The sequence below is a fragment of the Solanum lycopersicum genome, chromosome 3, assembly GCF_036512215.1.
Source record: "Solanum lycopersicum chromosome 3, SLM_r2.1".
NCBI classification, from domain to species: Eukaryota; Viridiplantae; Streptophyta; class Magnoliopsida; order Solanales; family Solanaceae; genus Solanum; species Solanum lycopersicum.
Window position 1 is genome coordinate 49,219,545 of NC_090802.1, and position 27,446 is coordinate 49,246,990.

The window sequence follows — 27,446 nt, forward strand, 5'->3', positions numbered from 1 at the left end:
AAGTTTACATGCAACAACTTCATAAAGATGACTTGACCAATGGAATAAATATCGTGAACATAGGAAAGTAGAATTTTCCATTATAGAAACGCCAATTTCTTCAACCCTCAATTTGATCGTGCAAACAAATCTAGAAACAATTATATTGAAAAGCTCAAGAGACCAAGTCTATGTAATTACCCAAACTAGAGACTAATTCATATATTTAGAGCTACAAGTTTGTTAATCCAGTTTTGAGTGGTCGAAATACCTAGCTAATTAATGGCGAATATAATCAGTAACGTACCTATCGACAAGACATTAATCCGACCATTAGCACGCCAATTCCTCGTCACAATACTTAAATTGTTAATTTGAAAAGAAGGTATAAATAGAGTGAGTTGTAAATATCAGTAGATTTTAGTTGTTTGAAAGTATTAAGTAATTGAGTTATTAACTGAGAAATCGAAGTACAATTAGTAACAACAATATATTATTGCACATGGATTTTCATCGTCGTCATTAGTAATACTATATTACATATATACAAGCAAAGATGTAATAAAATCAGGCTTTGAAGCACCACAAATGGTGGTGGTGGTGATGGTGAACGTCGTTATCTATCATGTCGTCAATGTAACGAAACTCGTCGATATTACAGGGTATATTTAAGGGACCATTATGATGAAATCCGTAGACTTGCTCTGCTTCGTTCAACAATTGTGTGAACAGAGGATGATTGATATGCATTATAGGTATCACGAATTTCTGCTGCTGCTCCTCTCCTTGACCCACCAACACCGTAACGTATCCTCTGGGAGCTGTATTCCTCAATGCCTCCTTTGGATGATGATGAAGGTGAAATGGAAAATGAAATTGAATATGGAAATTCAGATGATGGTGTTTATTTTCGCTATCCATTGATGATTAAGAAATAATTGAATCTAGTTTGTAGAAGCTAAGCCTGATAAATTAGAAGAAATTGATCCTACAGAAAAAAAGGATTAGAGATTTATCAATAAATCTGATAGGAGAGTTTTGTGAATGATGTATTTATGTTAGCAAAGGGCAAGAGGGGAGGAATTGATTACTTACGGAAGAAGAGAAGGTGTGTTCCAGACGCGGAGCAACTGAGGGTAAATCCCACTAATTGCCGCCTCTAAGGAGGAGGTTACATTTGCATCATCGTTGAATTTTGGGATGATTACCGTTTTAGATAATTCGTCTTTTATTTTTAAATTATTATTTCTTAAGTTGAGGATTTATATACACTTTAGGTTCTTTAGAGTTTATTTTATAATTATTATTATTATATAAAAAAAGAATGAACCTTATATATATCCTTAAAATTACATCGATCAGTTGTACGTCATTGCATCAATTTGATTTATATCTATGGTATCTATTTGCTTCAACTGAAAGCTAATAAATATAAACGAGTCTCGAGTTAAAACAATTAAAAAAAATGATCAAAATTTCTATAAGAGAATATCAAATTTTTTTTTTAATTAAAGGGGCAAAATCACTTTTAACTGAGCTATTTTCTTCAGATAAAATTGATATCAAAACTTTTTTTATAATATCGCTGTATGTGCTGCGTTTTAAAAATTAAATTTGAAAACTTTTTCCTATCTTTGCAGCAAGCAACCAATAGAGGCTGCCAGCTTTGTTTGCCTCTTTGTAAAAACCTTTTTTGGACAATATCGCTACGGTTTTAAGATAAAAGAATTTTTTTGGATGAAATCATAACCATTTTCACAACAGCGATTTTAGTGTTTTTTTTAAAAAAATTGACACGTAAATTTTGTCAGAAGAAAATTGCTCTGTCAGGAGCGATTTTGCTCTTTTGGTTAAAAACAAATTGATATACTCATTTAAAAATTTTGATAATTTTTTTTACCCTTTTGACTTCGGACTCAAATATAAACATACACGAAATGACTTAAATCTATTGAAACAAAATTGAAATTCAAAAGAAATACTCACTCATCTCATCTTATTTGATTCGACACGGAGTTTAAGAATGAAGGAAAAACTTTGCTTATAGTTCAAAATGAATAACAGAAATTTGTGCAGCGGTAAATCATTTCATTGAATATAAAATAAACATTTTATAGTTATACGTTCACTTGATATTGAAATATATCATTTTTTTAGAACTGACTAAAAAGAAAAGTAAGTTATTGATACGGAAGAAGTATTACATCTACCTATAGTCAATATAATAATAATAATAATAATAATATTACGACTTATGAAATTTCCTCTATTTGTCTACGATATACGAATTTTTAACCAAACTAAGTCATTATATAAAACAATTTCTCAAAGTGATACATTTTTCTAAAATTTTACAAAACTAGTATAAACGTATTTCATGGTAACGTTTTAGGGTATATTTTATTTTTTAAAAACTAACAGCATTAGGTTGATATACGTCACTGTAAGTAACGTTTTACTCCTAAAACGTTATTTTCAGTAACGTTTTACTCCTAAAACGTTACTGTGAGTAACGTATATCAATCTGACGCCATCAACTTTTAAAAAGTAAAATATATTCTAAAATGTTGCTCTGAAATACGTTTATACTAGTTTTGTAAAATTTTAGAAAAACATATTATTTTGGTGAATGACTTAGTTTGATTAAAATCTCACGATACACTCTGGGAGATAAGGACGAGACTTGTTTTGTATATTCACGTGACAGTAGGTGTCAAATTATAGTACTTAGCAAAATTAAAGGTCAAAATTGGCATATTCACGGTTGCCCCTTGAACAGGGTTAAGTATGTATTTATGGAAAAGTTGGGTTTGAATTGAATATCTAAAATTCTATCTCCGTAATATATTGCAATTTGCATGTGTATTTTTTGTTTTATTTTATTGGCAATTTGCATGTGTGTATTTGACCATAAGCTAATAGGATCGATCGTAAACTCCTGTCTTTACGAACACAAACCGGCTAAAAGCATACAATTGTTCATCTGATATAATTTTAACGTGTTTTATAAAAAAATAAATTTTCTTTTTATCCAAGTTTAGTTAAGAAAAAAAAATTACTAAAAATGTCATTAAGATTGAGAAGAAAATGAGGCGTGAACCTTTTGCAGAGTAATTCTTCAAAAGAAATAATTTCTTTCATTACATTAGGCAGTCAAAACCAATATTTTTTGGAAATTTCTGCGTCGTGGTTGTTCCGACCTCTAAGGTCAAATACACTACTTACATTTTTCTCCGAATATAAATATTTGTAATTTATTTTCTTGATACGTCTTGTATTTTAATAAATGATATTTTTAATTTGAACACTTCTTTAAAAAAACGAATTCATGCTGAATGAAGAAGTGTCACACAATATTGCTTTATCGAAATTCTTTATTATATTTATATATATTAAATTAGTAGCTATACTAAATGAAATGACATTATTTTAACAATGGATATGTACCTTTTGGTGCATTGGTTTGATGCCTAGTTTTATTATTTGAGGTACCTAGGTACGCTTTTGCAATAACATACTAAAAGGCTTAAAATTGTTATTAAGTTTTATTAAATTCAAAACCTCTTCTGACTTAAAATTAATAAAAACTAATTGGTAAATGATATGTCTAGTTGTAAATATGATAATTAAAATTTTATCCTGTTCTCTATAGATATCGATATCACTTTTTTAAAAAATTGTGTACACTTCTATACTTAAGAAATGATTCATTTTCTATAAAATAAGGAGTATTTTATCAACTTATTTATAATCAAAGAAAAGCTAATTAATAATTCTTAATTATGTAAACCATGAAAATTTTGAAAGAAAAGACAACTTATTTTAAAATAATAAGTAAAGAGTACATCACTTATTTTGGAAGTGACTACTATTTTTAATCATATAATAGAAGTCTATCTTGCTTTTAGGATCAACAAAAATCACGACGATTTTGTATCTTCGCCCCTTGCACGAAAATCAAAGGGACACAAGTGATACATAAATTGGAAAGTTTGTCATTCATATAAATTATAGTAGTTGATTTACAGAGTAAAGTTTCATATCAACATAATTTTTATTTTTGATTTTTCATTCTTTATTTGTATTGAAGTCTGACTAATTCAAATTTATACGGCATAGTATTCATTCGAGAAAAAGCGCTCTTGACCAAAATTTTTTTTATACTTAAAGATAAAATTTGAGATCTCGAATCAAGATAGGAGCAGCCCATCCGCTCTGCCACATCCTTTGATAATTCTTATAAACATCAATGATAAAATTATGTAGTCAATCTAACTTGTTATTCAAATATTAACTAAGGGAGATTTAAATATCCCAAAAGAATATATTATTTGAATAGATGCTGAAATTCGGTTAATATAGACGTAAATTGTAATAGCGGAGTCATAAATTTTATTTAGAATGTTCAAATTCGGGTGACGATTCCTAGCTATAATTCTTTTTTCTTTGCAGTATTCAAAGTTGTTAATTTCAGTTGTACTATAAAGTTGAATTTTCAATTTTCATTAATTTTGTCCTTTTTTTTGGTCATTCAATTATGATCACGGGCACATATATTATGAGCCTGTTTGGCTCAGTTTAAAAGCTGGTCAAACTGACTTAAAAGCTGATTTTTGACTTATTTAACTGTTTGGCAATACTCAAAATAGTTTGTTTTAAGTTTAAAAAAAACTTATTTTAAGCCAAAAGTTAAAAGCTGGGTAGAGGTGTTTTTTTTTTTGTTTAGCTTATAAGCTGTTTTAAGTTGACCATAGTTTTATGTTTTTTCCCTTAATATTTTTATACAATCTCCAAATTACCCATATAATCCTAACATCTCTTTTTTCTATTTTTCCCTTTTCATATTTGGCATAGCAATTTCAGCACTTTTATCCAAACGCATAACTGCTTATTTTGAAAATAAGTTTCAACACTTTTAAAAGTACTTTTTTAAAGCTGCTTTTATTAAGCCCATCCAAACGGGCCCTACGTCTCATCAACAAAATAAAAAAGATTTTTTTAAAAAAAAAAAGGGGGGCTAAACGAGGGATATTGATGGGACCTAAATCAAGAAATAAATCAAGCAACTATATATAAACATCAGAGCCAAAATTAAGATTTTTCAATTTTATGAATTTTGAATTTTTTACACAATTAAAGCGATGATAATTGAATTCTAAATTTAATATGTATACATATTTAATGAGTTTATCGACATAATTACATTTTTTTAACAAAATCTACTAGGTTAAAGATGAGGCTTTGAAGCACCACAAGTGATGATTATTATTATTATCATGTTGTATGATATCCTCAACATGGCGAAACTCCTCGACATGACAAGGAACATTAATAGGACCATCGTGATGAAATTCTACTTCATCCTCTGCTCCTTTCAGCAATTGAACGAACAGAGGATGATTGATGTGCATCACTGGTACAACAAACCTCTGCTGCTGCTCTCCTTGACCCACCATTACCGCGACGCACCCTTTTGGGAGTATTTCCTTGAATTCCTCTATTTTATTTTCATGATGATGATGATGAAAACTAGGCAGATGTAATTGAACGTGAGATTTGAAATGAGGATGGTGTTTGTGTCCAATCCCCATTTTTTTTTTTGAAATTGAATAAAAATCGCTCCAAAATAATTGATTTATAAATTTGAGAAAGATGAGAGAATTGTTGAATTGGGGATATGGTGGATATTTATAGGGAAGAAGAATACGTAGAAAGAATACTTAACACAGAAGAATTAAAGCGTGTTGCTGACTTCTGCCAATTGCCGACTCAGATACAGATAAGAAGTACTATTTTTTACAGCATCCCAACAAACAGGAAGGTGCAGTATGACTTGAAATTACATCATCTATGTTCTTTAATCTTAGTCAATATATAAATTTATTAAAATTGAATAAATAAATATACATATTTTATCTTAAATTTGATACGTTTGTATCTTATTTATAACCCGGGAATTCAAATTAAAGCTATATATTTTGATAAATGTGTTTTGGTTTAAAAAATCTTGTATTGACAAAATACTATCTAAGAAATGAGATTAGTACATATACTTAACTTTGAACGAGTGTTTTTTTAAAAAAATGGGTATGGAGAAGGGAAAATGATGGAGAGACTTACGACGTAGAGAATCAAACAATTAAATTATTAAAATTTTTCAATTTTAACTTAAATTAAATTTATATCTGAACATATGTCTAGAAAAGGTAGAGGGATAAAATAACAATAGAAAAATCAAAATTCTACGTTCAAATGACAAATTCAATTCATCTTATCTCGGGGGAGGTGGGGGGTAGAATTTTAGTATAGCTTGAGTGTAGAATATATATGTAAATTGTGTTAGTTTCAATGTATTATCATAATCTTTAATATCACGTGTTAAATCGTAATCAAGCTATATTACGGGAAATTTCCATATACAATGTGTTACATGCGTGTCACCCACTTCTTTGGAAATAACATAACTAATTGTCCAATAGAAATTAAGAGCCACTTTGCAGGTAAATTTATAAGGACAAAAGGTGTATCTGACGCCAGGAACAAGTTTGATATGTTAAAAAGTTAATTGTTTCCTCGTCGAGAGGCTTAAATTGTTGGAAAATAGCATATACAGCGAAAGCATTCGAGAATCATACATCTTGCATGAATATAAATAACAATCACAAATAGTTATCACATACAAAGTATGCTGAAAATTAACTCAGGATTACCTCTTGAAGCGTGTGCAGATATCTTGAAGTAAATCCAACTCCAGTTCTATAGTCTTCTACAGTGATCCCAATCAACAACTAAACTCTCTCAATACTTGGGTGGGCAAGTATTGTATAGAATTCTCTAATTAAATCTAGGTTAGAAAAATCCCTATTTATAGAGATGTCTTCCTAGTCCAAAGAGGAGAAGAAAAACCAATTCTTTTTCTTTTAGGAGATGTCTTCCTAGTCCAAAAAGGAGAGGAAAAACCAATTCTTTTTCTTTTAGGAGAACTTGAAAACACATGTTTTCCTTCAAAGAAAAAGAACGCTACTTTTCCATCTTCTACTAGAAAATAGGATTCTGAGTTCTAGTTAAATTGGGCACTGGAGGGACCACAGAATTTATTACTGAGGCTTCCTATTATGGAAATAATTCTAAATAATTAATTTAAATTATTCTTACCATAATAAATTACAAATCATTCCACTAAAAATTCGTAATTGAACTCCTCTGTTTATTTCGAAATTCACCATTAAACACTTATTTGATTCCCCATGTTAAGATTACCGATACTAATCAATAAATTAAATTACTGACAAATTTAATCCAATGATTAAATTCTTTTAGAGCAATACTTAACTTATTTCATGTGCCAGATTCATAAATCTACCGGCCGGGTTTACACATGAAAACTTACAAGCTTCTCATAAAAGGTGTATCATCAATCTCTATACTGAGACATGGATTCCATCAACTAACTAATAATTTCACCAATATATATTATTATCATCCAATTTACCAGGCATATTGACCCATCTCAGAATCTCACCTTTTAATAAATCAAAATAATAAATAATATATACAGATCATAATCGTTATATCAAGATTAAGAATATAAGTACATTTAATAGTTTAGAGAATATGTTTTTATCAGTCAGTCTAAAATAACTATCTCTGCTTGGTCCCGTTCAATACATACCAAATGCACTAGCACGAGAAGTTAGAACTATGTCATTCTCATAATCAAGATAAATTACATTTAATCTCGTGCTACAATCTTTCTGATGATTTTGTCCAAATTTCCATCTATGATTGTGAACTATAAATTTTAACTTATAAGAACTGATGATTTAATCTTCTGTGTATAAGCTTAAACTCTATACACCAAATCATCTACTATATAAGTTAAGGACACATATATGACAATTGATCTATTTAATGTAACACTTTATTGAATTGAATAAATAAATAAACAATTGTTCAATATTAATACTATATCAAAACGCATGGTTAATAGTAAATTTATAAGGACAAAAGGTGTATCTGACGCCAGGAACAAGTTTGATATGTTAAAAAGTTAATTGTTTCCTTGTCGAGAGGCTTAAATATGTTATTAAATTTTGAAGAAAAAATAGTTATTTTATGTTATTTATTAAAATTTGGTTTAATCTGTCATTTTGTTTGAAAAAAAGTTTATTCATATCGTTATTAATAAGCCACATTTTTAATAGATGACATACATAAAATAAGTTTTTCTTTCCAAGTTTGATGATATATTTGAAATTTTTTCCTATAATAAAGTTACTTTAAGTAATGACGTGATCGAATCATAATTGATCACGTGTCAAATGCTTATGAAAAATAAAATTGTTTTCCTATAACAAATAATAACATATCCGAGTTTTTTATTCTCAAATAAAAATAACATAAATAAATCAAACTTTTAACAAATGTCATACGTAAGCCAATAATATATTTGAGTTATTACTTCTTTTTTTTTCCTTTCCCAAAGTCAAACTGGCAATTTTTTACAAAAACTAGCCCGTATGCCACCAACTATTCATCGATTATAAATTCCAACCTATACAAAATTTACATCAAATGAAAGCTTAAACTAGAAAATTTTCCACTAACTACCTATAGCTACTTAAATTAGCAAACATGACATTATCATGGGTTACTTTTTTTAAAAAAAAAAATTGAGGGAAATTTTTAGCCTCACAATAAGAATTAAGTTGACTAAGTAGACAACACTTATTGAAGAATAATCCATATCCCTTTTCCAGAAGAATTTGAACACCACAAAATTTTAAGGCCAAAGTACATAGATACTAAAATTCACGTGATCTGTTTACACATACGTGTAATTAGTTAGCTGTGCAAGACTCGACCATATTATTTGTAGGCTCTGACATAGCTTACATTTTCTGGAGCGTTTGATCATATATTTTAGAGATTTACTTTTAGGAATTTAATCTTCAAATAGCTTTAAGTTTTCAAAACTTTTCAATTTTGAAATTTGTGATTTTTCACTCCCAAAATTTCATTTTTTTAAAAGAAAAATACATGTAACAAACACAAATTTGTAAGTTCAAAATTTTGATTTCTAAACTTTAAAATTTATGAAGAAATAGAAGCTAATTTATTCAAACAGTCAGTTCATCATTATTGCATGAGTAAATATGTGTGTGAAGATATTATGTCAATCCTCTGACATGAAGAAAAATTTCAAAATAAAATTGCAGTCCACTAATGCCGGTTCTAAATGGGCCTTATGTATTTTGATGTTGCTGGCCCAGATTCTATAAGCATTCATACACAGGAATCTTTTTAGAAATAGCCCTAATTATCAATTATAGTGAGAAATTGACTAATTATAAAATATGACAAATTTATTTAGAAAAACTTGTGATACAATGTATTAATTTACTTCGGATCAGAGCTAACATATATTAAGCAGATAAATACAAATCTAAACAACAAATATGGAAAAAAACAACTGAAATCTAAACATAATGTGTATTATAATCATTTCCTCTGGCCAAGTATTTTTCCCTTCATTTAAGTGAGTCTATTGTTTCTATGATGGGCTTTATATTAGGGAAAATTATCCGGATTAGCAAAGATGTGTTAGTTAATTAACTAACATAGCTATTTATGGTTCGCTACTTAAATTTAGTTGCAATTAATTCTCTTATACAAATACAAATACAAATTATACATATATATTTTTAATTATATGACAGATATACAAATATAATTAACTTCTCTCAACGATTTTCCTTTCTCCTGCCTCTCTCATTCTCGTCATTTCTCTCAATTTTGCTCACCTGATATACAAATACATATGTATACTACTTACATATGTACAATTATCTGACAAATATATATTTATACAGTCCGCCTCTCTCTAAACTCTATCCTTTCTTTCCCAATCTCGCTCGTTCTCTCTCTCCCTCTAACATGTCGCTGCGAATCATAATTAATAAATTATAGTTATTAAACATAATCAAGTTATTTTTGAGTTACTATATACGAAATTTCTCCATATTATTTGTTATGGATCTTATTAGGCCCGGGTTCATATGGCCTCTTCAATGGCAATATATAATTTTTGATTTGCTATTGAAATCGTTGCTCATCTGTAACAATAATAAACCAGCAATATTTCTCATTACAGTATGGAAACAATCCCTGTAACAGGGAAAAGAGAAGAGTTGGCTATTTCATAAGCTGCTAATTACATATATGGTACACTAATTTCTAAATATTACATAGAGAGCGCATATTAAACTATTCTAACTACTAATAATAACTATAACGCCCTCTGTTGATTAGTAAAATGACCATGATGTCCTCCGCCGGCGATCATGGCCACTTCTCATTGCTGCTAACTCCGTCCTTCCACTCTTCCTCCATCGCCGTTCGGCTGTCCTAACGTAGCTCCGGTATTCAAACGGCAGCTGCTTGCATTACCAGCGGCAAATGCATCTGCAATCGGCTTAATTACCAAAGTAACCTCCCCAACCGTTATACACCACGCAACAGCTAAGAACATCACCAGCATAGAAACACAATGGAATGGATCATCCGGCGGCCGAATTGGTAATGATACTAAGCACAAAATCTGCAAAGGCAACGCAATCATGAAAGAAGTCGCCAGCAAATTCACTCGTACCTGAATTTTTCTGTTAATTACAAAGGAGATAACTCTCCAACACGAAATTACAAAGGCTAACAAGTACGCAACAGTAAATCCCCCAAACAAAATAGAACTATACACAGGGTAAGTACAGAGCACCGTCTGGTTCCCCAAATTATCTGTTGAAACGAAGGAGCTAGAATGCAGGTATATCGGTAGACGCTTCTGCAATGGGGAGAAGAACACAGCAAGGATCTGAAGCACCAAAAGAGGTAAACAAATCGGCCAGACAACGATAACAGCCCAAATTCCACTTGGACTATGTTTCTTAATGGACACGTTTACTAAGAAAAGAAGGGTGGTTAAGAACGCCGGTTCAAATAAGCCCACGGAGAGAACCACATGAACTTTACACAGATTTGCTTGTTGATTTAGGGTTAGAGGTGGTAACAAAGGGAGTATATAATTCCGGCGAATGAAATGTAGCCGGACAACTTCGTTTAACGCCCAAAGAATAGCGAAAAAAACAAGGAGTAAACGAACGGTCCACAGAGAATTGAAATTTTTCAGATGCGGATATTGACGAGATCTGAGACGGAGATGGAAGATAAACACAAACGAAAGTAGAGAAAGAAGAAGAAGACCGGAAATAAAACAAATTGTGATGAAATCAAATGTTCCGTCAAAAACAGGAGCAGAAGGAAAAAGGAAAGTTGAATTCCAGTAGGGATCTGGCAACGGCAAACTGGAATTGAAATCGGAAGAGATATGTGAAGGCGTAGATAATATCGTAGAACCTGGTATTACCGGAAAAGATGAAAGAGATGCTTCGGAGCCATTAGCAACATAGAAAGGTGATTTTCTCATAGAGAAAGTTGTGGTGATGGTTGGTGGTGAGTGATTCGCCGGCCACCGTGCCGGTGACGGTGGTGATAGAACGGTGATTTGTTTTTTGTGATTCGTTGTTGGAATTGCATAATTATTTCGGGAGGCCGGAAATGGCGGGTAGAGTTTGGGGAAAAACAGACAAATTTGCAGAGAATTTGAGTTTGAAGGAGAGAGAAGAAGAGTCAGATATTTTTGGTTAGTGGATTTTGAGAAATTTCCCCTATTAGCTCGTTATTCTACGGTTGCTATTTGTGTTCTAAAAATACAAAGTACAAGGAAATGACCACGGGGTACAAGAACTTAATGCAGATAAAATAAGATAAACCGTAATACGATTAAATTTAAATTCCTATAAAAAATAACTCTTTTCATTAATATTCGTTCTTTCTAACATATGATAGATTCTGATATTTTCTTAATATATGTATCATTTTCATTAGTTGGATTCTTCTTAATGTTTGCAAGTTGTAGTTAAGCTATCGTAGTCTGAGCTGGAAGTAATAAAGTTGTTACAAAAATTAATATACGTAGAAAGTATCCTACGGAAAGGTTGAATCATTGTTTTCCTAAAACCATGATCAATAATAGTGTATATAAAGCTTCGAGTAATTTTTTCAAATAGTCACTCATGTTTGAAAATTATTTAACAATATCATTTATTTTTATTTTAAGACTATAATACCATCTAATCTTATCTATTTTCTTTAAATTATAATTGACAAAAAAATATATTATCTCTCTCCTATTAGGAAGTCATGTAATTTTATTTATTTTTATATTACTAAAAAAATATACCTTAAATCTATCTAAACATTAGGTTGTAATATGTTTTTCAAAAAAATATTATTTTCTATTTATGTTTATTGAAAATGTTTTATTTTTTAGATATATAAAGAAATTTTTTTAAAATGAATGAAAAAAAAGTACCCCATTTCTACTACTAACTACTAATGAATTGTTTTAACTATTTTTTAAAAATAAGTTTTTTAATTTTTAATGATAATTATTATTTTTTACTAAATAATTATAATTTTTTTATGATGCAGTTTTTCTTCTCCTATTTAGATAGATATTTCTACATCTATTTTGTTGGAGCATTCACTAAAATTACTAAAAGTGTAATAAATATAAATAGACATTTCAGTTTTTTGTATAAAATAATTCAATTTTCAGTTTTTATTTTTTAACCTTAAAAATTGAAATTTGAAGCATTTAAAGATCTTTCATCTTTTTTCCCGCGATATTCATTATTGTTTTTATTAAAAAGATAGTTCGATTTTATTTATTTCCTTTAAAATTTGAAATTAGAGGCATTTAAAAATCATCCATTTTTTGCAGTTACAATTTTTTTAACAAAATAACTTTTATTTTCTATTTAAAATAGTTATATTAAAATTCCCTTTTTTAATTGTATTTTTAAACAATATTTAAATTGTTTTTTGAAAAATTAAAATTCTTCAATATTTGTGTTGACATGTGACACTTTTTACTTCTCCTATTATATATAGATAGATTTTTTTAAAAAAAGTAAATAAATCCACATATTATTATTCCGTAAAAAAAATTACATTAAGAAATGTAATATGAGTTTTTCCGGTTCTTCAAGAAAATATGTGGGTTCCTCCGGTTGTTTAAAAGAATAAAAAATATTAATAATAAATTAAAAAATGTGACATATCATCTTAGTAGGAGAGAAATAATATATTTTTTTTGTGTAAAGTATATTTTGAAAAAAATTGGCGAAGTTGGGTGATATTGTAGTCCTAAAACAAACATAAGTGATAGTCCTAGGTAATTTCCCAAACATGAATGACTATCTACGGATTCGAATATTTTTCTTTTCTTAAAAGCAAAGTTTGTGTGTGCTAGGTAATCGTAATTAGGTATTGAAAGGTAATCGTAATTAGGTATTGAAACGATTATAGAACGAAATGCGGATTATGTACAATTATTAAAGTCACATAACTATTTTGGGATATGCAAGAGATATTAGAGAAAAATGAAGTACAAAACCGTAAACATATTACTAATTGATTAAATGTATATACATGAAAATAACCTTATATTCCTTATTGTAACACTTTCGTTTACCATTAAATAATTTAAGATTAATTGAAAATTAAAAAATGAATTTTTCTAAATAAAATTTATATATTTATAAGTTACTTGAAAAATATATAAGTCGCAATAGCTAAAAGATATACTATGTAAATTTTATGTTAAAATAGACTTATTTAAACCTTGATATTCGAAATATATCACATAAATTGAGACAACTCTCTGTCGTCTCTCTAAGTCAATCACCATCAAAACAAACAATTAATTTTTTCCTTTTTTAATTTAATACAATTTTAAAAATCACAATTATTTCGTTATTACTTCACTATGATGAAACTCGTAACAATAATACACAAAAAAGAATCTATATTATATGATATTTAACAATTTTTCTCCATTATCATTTTACGTTTGTCTTAAAATTATAGATTCTGAATTAAATAATTTCACCTAAATCCAAAAAAATAATATTCAAATATGTTAAAAATAAATATTATTGTGTATACAAGGTGAATACTATTTCCAAAAACTGTTAGAAGAGACATAATATTCAAATACACGTTGCACTTTGAATAGTTATGTCAGCTGATAAGTGATAGCCTGTAGGGCAGGCCTTCTCATTTTGGGGTGGGCCCTCCCGCAGGATGTTTGAAATTTGTATTAAAATTCAAGTTTATTTTAAAATCTATTTTATAAGCTGGTTTAGCGGAATTATAATTCATGATCTTAGTTATAGATTTATAGTTAAATATATAATTATTATTCCATTATAATTATTGATGGAGCAAGAATTTCAATTTTGAAGTGTTAACATATAAAGAGTTAAATTATGTAGAGATTGAGAAGTGTCAATATGTAATAATATATATATAAATATATTTTATCTAATTATATAATATAATGTTCGGTGAATGAATGTTAATTAACATCCCTCAATTTATTCTTGACTGAAAAGTACAAAGTAGAAGATGGTTAGGCAGTCGTTTATAGCTAGATATAGTGATAAGCATTTGGTTCTTTCAGTTTGATTTTATCAAATTTTGATTTTTAAATTTTGGTTTTAAAATAATGTGTATCATATATTATATTAAATTAATTTGATTTGATTTGATTTTTTCTACAATTTAATTTGATATTTTAAAATTGGTGTTTAAGTATAAATGAGAAATAAAATATGGAAAAAATCAAAATATACGATACTTGAAAAATTTTAAATTTATATTAAGAAATGATGTGTCTCGCTATGTAAAAATTATTGTGCAAACTAAAACATTATATTTGTCTTTGTCGAAAATATTGTGTCTTCTCTCTCGAACTACTTCTAGAGAAAAATAAGTATCGAATTTCATTATATCACGAACATTGATAAAAATATATATATAAAAAAATTACCTACTACACATCATTCACTATCATATTTTCTTATTTTCCCTACCATTTCAATAAATATCAAAAATTTCTTTCTTTCTCTTATCATTACTTTTTTGAGATACATTAATTTGAATCTCTTAACCATGGTATTACTTCCTTTTTCACTCCACAAATCTCACTACATTTACTCTCATTAATTTATTATTGAATTTCAATTTTTTTTATTTCCAGTAAAAGACTTCAAGTTATTCAAGAGTTAGATTCCCTTCATCCACTTTAAATTTTTTTTTTTTATCTCAAAAAAATTACTGAATCTTTTACTCCCGCACTCTTTACGGAAGAGAGGTTGAAAAAACTAGTTAATCCACAATTCATCTTGGAGTGCATTCAAAATGATTTCACAAATTTCTAATTGCGATCTTGATGCATAATGTCTACCAAATTCAACAGTTTTACAGACTTTATTACATATATCACTTTATGTATCAAGTGATCGCTACTGTTTTATGTATCCTACACAAAAAATCTTATCTAGAATAATTATATGTAACATGTTTCTTTTTATAAAATACATTATTTCTCAAACAAAATAAGATACATAAATAGTAATAAATCATGCACTAGTTTTTCATACAAGATACGTCATTTTAAATTTATACTAAATATATCTAATACATAGCAATAACCACACAAATATGTATGCATCAAAGGTATGTATCTCTTCAACCTTTTTATATGTTGTTTCAATATGTATTGGATACACATGAATAATTTCATAGCACCAATACGGATTGCTCAGGGCTATTACTTGAAGGAAATTTGCAAAAAGAAGATATCATATGTTTTTAACCAACCCAATTTTCCAACAAGTAGGCAGAATCAAGCAATGTTGCCTCTCCCATTGACAAATTCACACCTTTCTTGAATTTTAAAATATTTCTTTCATATTTTCCTTTCAAATATTGTGCCACTAATATATGAGAAATTTGATATCTATGCACAAGCGTTTAAGAGAAGTCTGGACACTATAACACCATAGCACAATTAACAATGAACAAAAAATAATTGATTCATCCATAGACCAATGTATTAATTATACAAATTTATAGATACGCATCCAATAAAATCAGCTATTGTTTTCGACTTTTTTCAATCTATTATGATTTGGGTGAGAATTGAAAGAAGAAAATTTGAAATTTTTGAAAATAGACGGATTTGGAATAGTACTGAGAGAAGAAAAAATAAATTTTGTATTGAATTTGGGGGATTTGGAAGAGATTTGAGAGAAGAAATTTTGAATTTTGATTTGATTGAATCTTTTAAGATTAGAATTGAATTTAACTGAATTAGCGTGATTTGGGAAACTCACATTAATTTTATATTCTCTTTTCTTTAAAAATGTAACTGATTTTATTTTTATGTATTATATTTAATGTATCCGTGTTCTTTGCTAAGTATCTGAATAGCAATAATTTTGAGAAATTTTTGTTAATTGAAAAAGAATAGGGATAGAATATAATTTAGGTCCTTACACTTTGAGATTTATGTAAATTATACAAAAATATATGGTGACTTCCTTTGGAGAATTAATATTCAAAGTCAACAATCAAATTTTACTTTAATTTTTCCATTAATGATTTAATTATTGGTTGAAATTTTACTTTTAGTTCAAAGTCCCTTAGACCATCTCCAATTCAATACCGAATTCTTTATTTGATATAAAATTTAGTATTTTTGATCTTCAACCTAACACCAAATCTTACACTAAAAACTATTACAGTGTGCGAAAAGGAATACTATTCATCACACCAATTCACTTTATTGAATTAATTAATAACATTCCATTATACAAAATTTTAAATTAAACATTATATAAATTATTGTTTTAATTAAATCTTTTGTATTTTAATTATTTTTTATGTAGTGTTTTTATAATATTAATTTTAGATATAAAAGTTAATTTCTTTATGAATTAATTTTTCTATATATGATTTCTTTTTAAAATTAAATTATGTTAATTCTAATATAAAATATAATTAGATAACTACTATTAACCTTCACAAAAGTTGTTGATTTCAACAATTTCTAGCTTGACATAAAAAAAATAAAGAACAAAGAAACTCATATTGAACTACTCAATACATTAATAAAACATTTAAGAAAGTACCGTAGTAATGTTAAAAATTGAATATTTATATAAAATTTAAAATAATTTTTTTCTTTGAAGCAACATTTATTTAATTAAAAATATATTTTATTAATGATTTTCATTTTAATATTTTATTATGTTTATGCCCGTCCCAATTTTCAAACTAGGTAGATTAGCTAATAAATATAGTAGCATTGTGGTCGTGCATACATCTCATCGAACGACGCAGTCATTCTGCAAATAAACAGAGAGTAAAACAGTAAGAAATAGAAAAAACACAGTGAGTTGTCAAGTTCACTTACATTTCACTGTCACACTTCCCAAGCTTTCAATTCCAGCTCAGATATTACTATTATTATTGATTTGATCATGCAAAGCTACAGCGAAAAATAATTCTCTGGATATTCCAGGACACCATACGGAGGAGAGAGTACTGTCTTATTTTCATTTTTAGTTCGTTCATAAATGTCTATTTTATTATAATTTGAATTAATTTAATTTTAAAATTTCATGTTAATTTCTTAATAAATGATTTTTCATTTAAAAATATTTATAAATTATAAATTTCTAAAGTCTTTTTTCTTTTTAGACACATTATGAAGTCAAATATTACTAAATAAAATGGAACGGGAGAAATACTATTTTTGATCAATTTGGAGTTTCAAAACACTCTTTCTCTACACTGTAAATTCTTTTTGTATATTTAAATGTCTTTAAAATCAATTATTATAATTTGCAGTATATTTTTTTGCATAGGTTTCGATAGGAATATTATTTAATTCCTTTGTTTAGAGGCGACACAACATAATTCGAGGTCTAAAGTAAAATTTTTATTAGAGTCCTAAAATTTAAATAAATTTTATCTGTATTTTTAAAAAAAAATTCTAGATATAAATTACTTCTTAACATCTTTATATAAATGATTTTTCAAATACTTTTTTTATTGAGACAATTATTATATGAATTATTAACATAATTCCATAAATCAAAAGTTAATAAACTTTAAAGATAAGAGTTGAAATCATAGAATCCAATTTAAAAAGTTGATAACTTGGTATACCTACTTTAATATGAAAATTAAAAAAAAAGTAAACTTTATAATGCACTTTGTTTAACATTTTTCAACTACTAATTGAGAGAGTATTACTCCAATTATAAAAAATTTGATGAAATAAAATGTAAAGGGAGCTAACAAAAATAAATAATATGAGTGTAAGCAAAGAAAATACAAGAATCCAAAATAATGTTTCTTGATTTCTTTTATTTTACTGAGATTAAGATACATAATTTTATATTTATAAATATTAGAGGCCCTAGTGCCTCAAATTTTGAAGGCAAGAACCGGCCCTGTCTTTGTCATATTGGTATGAAAAAATATATTGTGATATATATTTCATATAGTTTTTAAATAAGTATATTTGATTTATTTTAATATAATTTTAGAAATTAGTAAAATAAATAATCTGATAACAATATAACAACTATATGGAACAGAAAATTAATAAAGCAATTCTAGTGTTTATATTAACTTGGTAGGGTAACAATTAAGGGTTCATTTGATTAGAAACTAGTTATTTTAAAATTTATTATTATGGGGTTAGTTATCTGTAATAACTTATCACACTCTGTATAGAATAACTTATTCCATCATTATGATATAAATGGTGGGATAATTATCCTAAACATGTCCACCAAATAAGATCAAACTTTCATCTTAAGACTATTTTTTTAATCTTTAAATTATATATTTTTATCTCTTACACAAAACGACTAGTTTAGGTAGAAACATTTGAATTAAGAAAATTAAACGAGTTATTTTTACTATGGGATTTATAAGTCATGGTAGTTGTACCATGTAAAAGTAGAAATTTAAACTATGTGTAAAATTGAACAAATAAACATATATTCTACTACATAACATGCTACAAGACAATTTGTATTTTACGTTGATTCCTATATTTATATAATTTCAAGTAGAGCGTATACGTCTACTTGTTTAATTTTATGTAAGTGTAGTTAAATGATTTTATACACTCTAAACTAAAGATATCAATACTAGCTAAAATCAGATTAAATATTTCTATTGCCTCTCTGCTTCATTTACTTTCCTTTTAATCGGTTTCAAAAAAAATAACACATTTAGTAACAATTTCCACTATAAAATATCAATCTTATCCTTAATAATGAAATCATTTACAATCATACAATATTTATATCAATTTTCTTTGATTTTATCTTTTCTCCAGAACGAAAAACCAAACAATACTTAGACTAGTTTGCTAAGAAAGAGTCAGAAAAAGCTGCACATAGTTTATCAAAAATGAATATGTAGATGAGAGATAATCAAAAGGTTTATGATCCATACAGCAGAATGTATGTCTAATTTATGTTCCATAAAATCTTCAAACCACGATACCCTCCACTACAATTTACACGATTTTAATATATGTAGTGATATACAATCTATCTATACCATGTGCATACGAAATGCAAATTACAGCTCATAGAATTTAATTATTGCTGGTAGACACCAGAAAAACTAAGACTTAACTATCGATGATCACTAACAACTGTCTAATATAATTTCATAAGTGTAATTTGAGAAGAGTGAGCGTATATGTCAATCTTACACTTACTTTGTGCAAGGTAACCTAAATTTTTCAATAATCGTTTCAACTCTTTCATCACTTGTGACGTTAACTCATCTTCTCAAGAAATATCCTCTGCTCAAGAAAAGTATTTTCGACAAATCCAAAAGTAAAAGTTATGATAATTTTTTTGGAAGGAATGAAAAAAATAGAGCAAGATCAATCCAATAAAAAGAATTTAAGTAGAAGAGGGAGCAGAATTAATAAATACAAAAATAAGAAGGAATACAATATTGTATGTGTATCTATATGGTATCATTCACATTACATATAACCAATTAAAAGATCAGATCATAAGGATTTCTGTCCTCGAAAGAACCACCCAAAAATGCACTATTTGTATGGATCTAAAACAAGTTTTCATTAGATATTTTTTCAAAGTTAAAGTAACATAGCTTAATTCTATACTCCCTCTATTCTATTCCATATTAGACGAGCATCGTATTAAAAGTATTTAACTTATATAACTATTAACACTTACAAGTATAAACAAACTTTGAAGATCAAAGTTTTTTTGTTTTTTTCAAAAGAGCTAACTATTAAATAATAATGATTTCATCTCTACCTATAAAATAGAAAGTGTCCGTCTAATATAGGACGGTGAAAGTATATGAAATATGTATGGTATTGTTCTCTCTTTTGTGGATAGATGAATTTAGAAACCCTAAAAGGTCAATAGAAAACTGCATGAAAGCAAAATCAAGTATAGATCCAGAAGGTTTTTGTCATTATATTTGAGGGACCTTTAATGAGTGGTGAATGATGAAATCTAGTAGAAAACAGAGACAAACAAATAACACAGCCATGATAACTAGGGTTGAATTTAACATCTGAAAAGAAGAAGAAAAAAAAAAACAAAAAGAGAAAATTATCAGAGACAGTAATAATGAAAATCACAGCTATTCTGATTTCTGCCCCAAATTAGCCTAAAAGGGGTCAAAATATCATTATTGTTCCAACATTCCTGTCGGATTTTGCATGCCAATTAAATCCCCCAAAAAACTGAAAAAAAAGATAAAAATCCAAATACACATGCACTTTTACACAAATTCAAAGAAAAGAAATAATCTCACCAGAGACGGAGAGAGAATTACGGAATGTAATTTTTGTTTCCAAATTGGGGGGAATGAAGCCTGGTCCGAAGACACTATCTCATCATCATCGTAATTCACATATATTTTAAACTAGATTGAATATATAAAATTGGATTGGTTCGATCTATAATGAGATAATGACTTCGAGCCAAACAACATTCCCCTCAAATCTGGAAGCTACTCCTTCTGATCCATCTATTGATTCAGCAATTATAAAATTTACTGAAATATTGATTTGGAAATTGAAATAGGATGAGTTGTTAAAAATAAAAAGATGTTAGTGGAGTAGATGAAAACAGCATGATGATTATTACAATGATGATTTCATTCTAATAAATGGTGCTTTTGAATGTGTTATTGTGGGGGGGAGGGGGGTGAAAGGCAGGGGATAGGTGTAGACCTTAAGACAGAGTATATAGGGGCCTGCTTCTCCGTTTTATACGGTGGAGTATTTATCCCCAACGCCTTGTCCCCTCTATCACAAAACATACTTTATACCATTTATTAAGTCATCATGACTTCTCCGAACAATGTAAATTGTATTAGACAAGCTCAATTAAATAAGCACGATTCAAAATGTGTTGGATCGGAAGGAGAGATTAATCTATATCCTTTATGAGATACTATCTGCTTCTGCTACACCAGCTTAATCATCCTTAGAAATTATTAAAAAATTTATACCATTTTTACTATTTAACTTGTTAGAGTGGAGATAAATGGCACATTGATCGGGGGATTGAACTGATACTCAGCTTGGACAATCTTTCTCTTATCTTTCGATAGTGAGTTAGACTCAAATGTAATACATTTATTTCGTTCTCAAACTCATGATGAGAATTGCTTAAATACATATAAGCGAACTCCTAATTTATTCTTCAATCAATATGAAATTTTTACCTATTTTGACGTAACTAATTGCTATTTCTTGCTATTTATGATAGACCTAATCATAAATATTTTTAAATTATGTCGCTATTGGACTGCGTAAAAGCTTAAAACTCTTCAAAATTTGACGAGCTACCATGGTGTATTCTTTTTTGCTTTTTTAAAATTGCTTACAATTACTCCATCGTTCTCTAATCGATAGTCTTACTTTCTATTTTAACTGATTTAGAGATTATGTACATAATTTTCCTACAAATATTTAATTGTATTACTTTACCTATTTTAGTCCACTGATTTGTTGAGATATGAGTTATGATATATTTCTTAAAGAAAATATTTGAAGATGTAAATCAAAGGCAACTTTTTCTCAATCATCTTTCAATTGATTATTTCCAATTTACTCACCTAGAAAATGTAAAATAATCAAGAAATTCATTGAAGGAGGACAAATATGAAGAAAAAAAATTCAACATTTAAGTTTAAAAATATTTTAAACAATTCTACCTATGAACTACCGTGACAATGAACAAAAGGGAGTATTATTTTATCATCAAAGAAAATTTAGAATTCATATTTTGTAAGAAGTGGAGTAGTTGCTATTTGCTCAATAAGGTGGATATGAAAAGTATTGGTGTCCTTTTACACCATAAAGTAGAATGAAAAAGATGTACCATGGAATCTTGGAAGTATGATACCAGTCCAAAAACAATACATCTATATCTTCTCCACATTCCATTGTCTCCTTTTCATCATTACTTTTTTTTTTTTAGATACTTTACTTTTTAGATATTATGAATATCATTTTTTAACCTCAATTTTGTATCACTCTTTAGGTCTACTTGTTATTGTAAAAATTTAATCAGGTTACAATGCAAAACAATGGATCAGAAATTTAAAAAAAAATTCCATTCCCTTATTTGTATTTAGCTTGTAAAATTGGTCAATTTGATTCATATGTGAATTTTATCATACCATAACATAAAAAAGAGAAGTCTAATTTTATAAACTCCCTATTTTCCATGAAAGATAATTTACTTCCTTCCCTACATTACTTTGTCTTTACAAATCATTTGACTTGATCACACAATGCAGTCCTTTGCTTTCAGTCAAAGTCTTGTGAACAGAGTATTCCTTACGTCCAAAACTTTATTATATGATTTCGTAACATTTTTCCATGCAAATTACAGTGTTGTATATATATATATACTTTGCTATTTTTTAGTCTTACATCTTTACACGTGAATTAGGCCAAATTATGTCTATAAAAGTAAAAAAACACAAATGATAGGACAGTTTCGCACTAGCAAATAACTTGTTGCTCGATACTATCTCCGTTTCATATTATAAGTCACCCCTATGTAAAAATAGTTGGACCACAATATATGTCATTTTATAAAATTCATACATAAAATATTATATTTTATCTATTTTACCCTTATTAATTGATTAATTAATCTTGAAAATATATTTACTTTGACTATCCTTGGAAATCTACAACTAATTAAATTAGGGCATATGGTTAAAATAATCTTAATGTTGTTAATACAAGTGTAAATGAAAAAGGTGACTTATAATATGGGACGGAGGAAGTAACTTTAAAAACTGATAATTGAGTCAAGATTATTTGCACTCATACTAGGGTAGTCACGGGACTTATTGTCCCTTTCGAAAATTGTCTTTCGAGCAATGACATATCGAGCCTAAATGTGGGTGTACTATATGAACTTATGTTACATAAAACATTCCCTTCCTTGTTCGTGTAGGTATAAAATTCATTTAAAACGTTATGTATAACTTATCTTCGACAATTTGATAATTTTATTAAAAATTTGTTATTCCTACTTGATCCGCCTTATAAGATGTCGTAAAAAGGTGAATCCAACAATGTGAGGGCTTATGTCATAGGCTTGACCCATGGATGACTTGTGATACATATAGACCTACCCTTTAGGCTTTTTCTATATTGACGCGGTTTTAAGTCATTGGAGTTGGTGAGAATTGAGAAAAAAGGGTGCAATCCGCCAATTGCCCCTTTATTCCTTTTCAACTTTTTGTCTCTTTCATATTTCTACATTAACATCTTTACAAAATCGTTGGAAATAACAAAAATTCTACGTGTGAACTTAAAAAAAAATACTAATTAATTCGTCTAAATATATGTTCAAATTGACTAAATCGTTAATATTCATTAAATATTTTCCGCCATAGTTATTTGCTCCATTGTTTTAACATAACAAGGTGTTTTAGGTTGGATATGTCTCATAAGAAAACTATTCATTTTGTAAGTATATCTACATATATTAAAATAAAGGGTAATTTTTAATTAGATTGAATAGTTTGATCAAGAAAGAACTGACTCTTTGATGATGTAAAACTACATATATTAAAATAAGGGTAAGTTTTGGGGGAACATATGTTAGTCCTTCTTGATTATGTTATGGAGACATCTCAGTAACCAAAAGGCCACAATTCAAAACTTGATGTTAAATACTCGAATCCGATGACATCTTATTCAATGTGGTCCTTATAATATTTTTTTAAAAAATATCTTCAAATTAATTGAGTTAGGAATAATGCGTTGTTTATTGCTGTGACCTGTTACCTTTATAAATTTAATAAATTATAAAATGATTAACCATTTGATTACCAGGGCTGGTATAAATTGGTGTTATTACTTCATATTTGAACGTAAATATACATCTAATAATAGTCTAAACATCTCATAATTTTTATATAACGAATAAAAATATGAACTTTCAATTAATTGATGATAAGATTTTCTTACAAGGAGCATAATAAGATTTTTTAACAAGGGAATAACTAGAGGATCAAAACTCGAAAGTTCATTTATCTCAAATAAGCAGTATAATATTCTGATAGAGGAACTTTCACATATAACCATTCAAAATAGTCTAATTACTCTACATAACTATAATTTGATAATTACAATTCGTAACTACATGTTATAGGGAGGAGAGAGGCGTGTGAGACTGGGAGAGAGAGGAAAGAGGCGAGCGAGAAAGGTAAAGAGTTGGAAAGAAGTGAAATGTATATGTATATAATTGTATATCATACATGTGTATTTGTATATCTGACAAGAGAGATTGGGAGTGGGAGGAGAGAGGCGATCGATATTGGGAGAGGGAGGAGAGAGGCGAGTGAGATTGAGAGAAGGTAGAGAGTGGGCGAGAGGTGAATGAATTTTAAATGTATATCAGTTAGATAATTGTAAATTATACATATGCATTTGTATATATGGCAAGACTGGGAGAGGTAGGAGAAAGGTAAGAGAGATTGGAAGAGGGAGGAGAGAGGCGAGCGAGAGAGGGAGAGAGTGGGAGATAAGTGAATTGTATATGTATATCAGTTAGATAATTGTACATTATACATATGTATTTGTTTATTTTGGTGAATCATACATATACAAACTTGACTACTTATACAAACTCGAAGTCAGTCCACGTAATTAATGTATAAAGTTAGTCCTGAGTGATAAATATAGAAAATTATATCTAGGATGAGTAATTAAGTAATACACGTTTGCTTAACCGCGTAATTTTCCATTCGATATGTAATCTAATTGGGCCGGAAACGCCAATGCCTAACTATATATTGGGCTGTTCGTCGCTTGGGTGCATTTCTAGTTTTGGGCCCAGGATTGTTTCCCAAATCATGTAATGTAGTAATGGGCCCAACCCTTCTAATGCATGGGCATGTGCCATTTCATATATAGGATATTACTCCTTTAAAGAAGAAGATCTAAATTAATGTAGTTTTAATGAATAGGTGATATGTATTGGATTTGGTAATTATATAAAAAATAGAAGAAAAACAAAATAAATACACATTGTCTAAGATTTTGTCGTATCCATTTCACAAGCCTATCAATATTCCAGAGTTTCCTTCTTTCTTTTTTAATTCAAACAAAAGCAAAGAGACATCACTCTTGTTGATATCCACTTCACAAATGTATCATTATCACTATCTTTTAAAAGCTTTTTTAGTATAAAAATTAAATTTAATATACATCATAGAGATACATGTGAAAAAGAGTAATAAAAGAAAGTAGAAGGGAATACTACAATACACTTGTATTAAAAAATTAAAAAATGAAAGAAAAAAATTAATACAGAATTATCCAAATTTTTTTGTCAATATCCACTTTAAAAGCCTATCAATATTCAAAAATTTTCTTCTTCTTCAGTTTCAAGCTAAATAAAAGCACGAACATAATACTACACTAGAAATGAAGGATGACTTTGGAAAAAAACTCATGAAATAATGAATTTATATAATAATAATAGAGGAATATCATTAGGTATCTTAACTTTTAATAAAGAAGATACATTATGGTTATGTATATGAAAAATTGAAAATTACGAAAGTTGTGAATATATGCATATTATATCTAATAAAGAAGATATATTAATACAATAATATTATAATGAAAGATGAAAAGTTGAGTAATTGAATATAAAGACTTTTTGAGTTATTAAAATAAAATAAATAATTAAATTAAGAAAAATGGTCAAAAAAGGAAGAAAAGAGATAAATATGAATGAAGGTCATAGAGAGGTGCCGCATCACCATATCTATGTTTTTGCTTTAAATAATTATATCGATATAGATACTTAGTATCTGTTTGAATTGATTTATTTTAGGTGTTTTTTAAGCCAAAATAATTTTTCAGCTATTTTGAAGTGTTTGAATAAAAAGTTAAAAAATGTTTATTAATCAAAAAAAAAAAAAAAAGTCAAAAGTCCTAAGCTAGAAATCCTAACTTCTGACTTTTGACTTGTAAATATTAACCAAAAATCAATCCAAATAGGTTCTTATATTCTAAAATCTGATATCAAATAGAAGTAACTAAAACAAAGTCAAAATCAACGGAAAAAAAATAAATATTGCAGGCATTTAGCATCTGTAAAATTTATTTTATACGGTATGGTACCTGCTTTTTAAAATAATTTTGTATTATTTAACTACAGTTAATCATAGTATTTAAGAGCTAAATATGGCAGATTTCTTGCTAAAATGATGCTCACTGAAAATGTTAAACTTACCAATCTAGTTATATCCGTTATTTTAATATAAAAAAAATAACACCCTATACACATTTAAGGTTATATATATCAAGTTATAAACTTACTTTTTAAAAATAAATTACTTATAGCAGATTATTATCGAGTTATAGTATATCAATTAAAAATATATTTAATTAAAAATAAATTTAAGTAATTGTTTAAATACTAATTAATATGTTTAAATATTTATTTTTATTTTTTACAACTAACTTTTTATTTTTATTTTTTTAGACAAAATAAAATGAAAAAAACGTTTATGTATGAATTGGTAACCAGCACTAATTGTGGGATTTGAATTAATTTTGATTAATAATGGATAATTAACAAATTAGCACATGTTAAGGAATTCAAAAAGGACTTAAATTATTCAGTTTCCTTAAAATGCTCAAATTAATTTAAATCAAATTAAAACATGATTTTTTTTCTCTCTTTTTCACCTTTTAAAGCTTTTAATATAAATAATAAATTATTATTAATTAAATTTTACATTATGTAGTTACCTTTTAAAAAACAAAATCTAAATAATAAGGATTTGATTTTAATTAATTCCCTATTATACGGTTGCCCAATAACTATTCACCCCCATCTCAACCAATACATACATAGACATCTTTCCCCAATACACTCCATCTCTCCCCAACACGCGAAGATATTTTGATCTTTCCCAAAATCCTG

At 27.9% G+C, this 27,446-nt stretch overlaps 2 protein-coding genes and 2 long non-coding RNA genes across 4 annotated transcripts; all 4 read right to left on the minus strand.

Annotated features, from left to right (window-relative positions):
* Nucleotides 1-450: 450 nt before the first annotated feature.
* On the minus strand, nucleotides 451-1,185 carry LOC138347238 (uncharacterized). Its single transcript, XR_011220016.1, has 2 exons — nucleotides 1,075-1,185; nucleotides 451-967 (listed from the first exon to the last, which is right to left on the minus strand). It is a non-coding gene; the product is annotated as an uncharacterized lncRNA (long non-coding RNA).
* Nucleotides 1,186-5,052: 3,867 nt separating this feature from the next.
* LOC138347239 (auxin-responsive protein SAUR32-like) lies at nucleotides 5,053-5,685 on the minus strand. Its single transcript, XM_069295011.1, has one exon. It carries the CDS (start codon nucleotides 5,568-5,570, stop codon nucleotides 5,202-5,204), a length of 369 nt encoding a protein of 122 aa, XP_069151112.1. The 5' UTR covers nucleotides 5,571-5,685; the 3' UTR covers nucleotides 5,053-5,201.
* A 4,412-nt stretch (nucleotides 5,686-10,097) lies between these two features.
* Nucleotides 10,098-12,037, minus strand: LOC101245335 (uncharacterized). Its single transcript, XM_004234959.5, has one exon. It carries the CDS (start codon nucleotides 11,459-11,461, stop codon nucleotides 10,343-10,345), a length of 1,119 nt encoding a protein of 372 aa, XP_004235007.2. The 5' UTR covers nucleotides 11,462-12,037; the 3' UTR covers nucleotides 10,098-10,342.
* A 7,333-nt stretch (nucleotides 12,038-19,370) lies between these two features.
* Nucleotides 19,371-21,210, minus strand: LOC109119828 (uncharacterized). Its single transcript, XR_002027340.3, has 2 exons — nucleotides 20,782-21,210; nucleotides 19,371-19,783 (listed from the first exon to the last, which is right to left on the minus strand). It is a non-coding gene; the product is annotated as an uncharacterized lncRNA (long non-coding RNA).
* Between the last annotated feature and the right edge of the window lie 6,236 nt (nucleotides 21,211-27,446).

Excerpts from the sequence above, each read along its gene's own strand:
- LOC138347239 (XM_069295011.1), bottom strand. The coding sequence starts at position 5,570 with ATGGGGATTGGACACAAACACCATCCTCATTTCAAATCTCACGTTCAA.
- LOC101245335 (XM_004234959.5), bottom strand. The coding sequence starts at position 11,461 with ATGAGAAAATCACCTTTCTATGTTGCTAATGGCTCCGAAGCATCTCTT.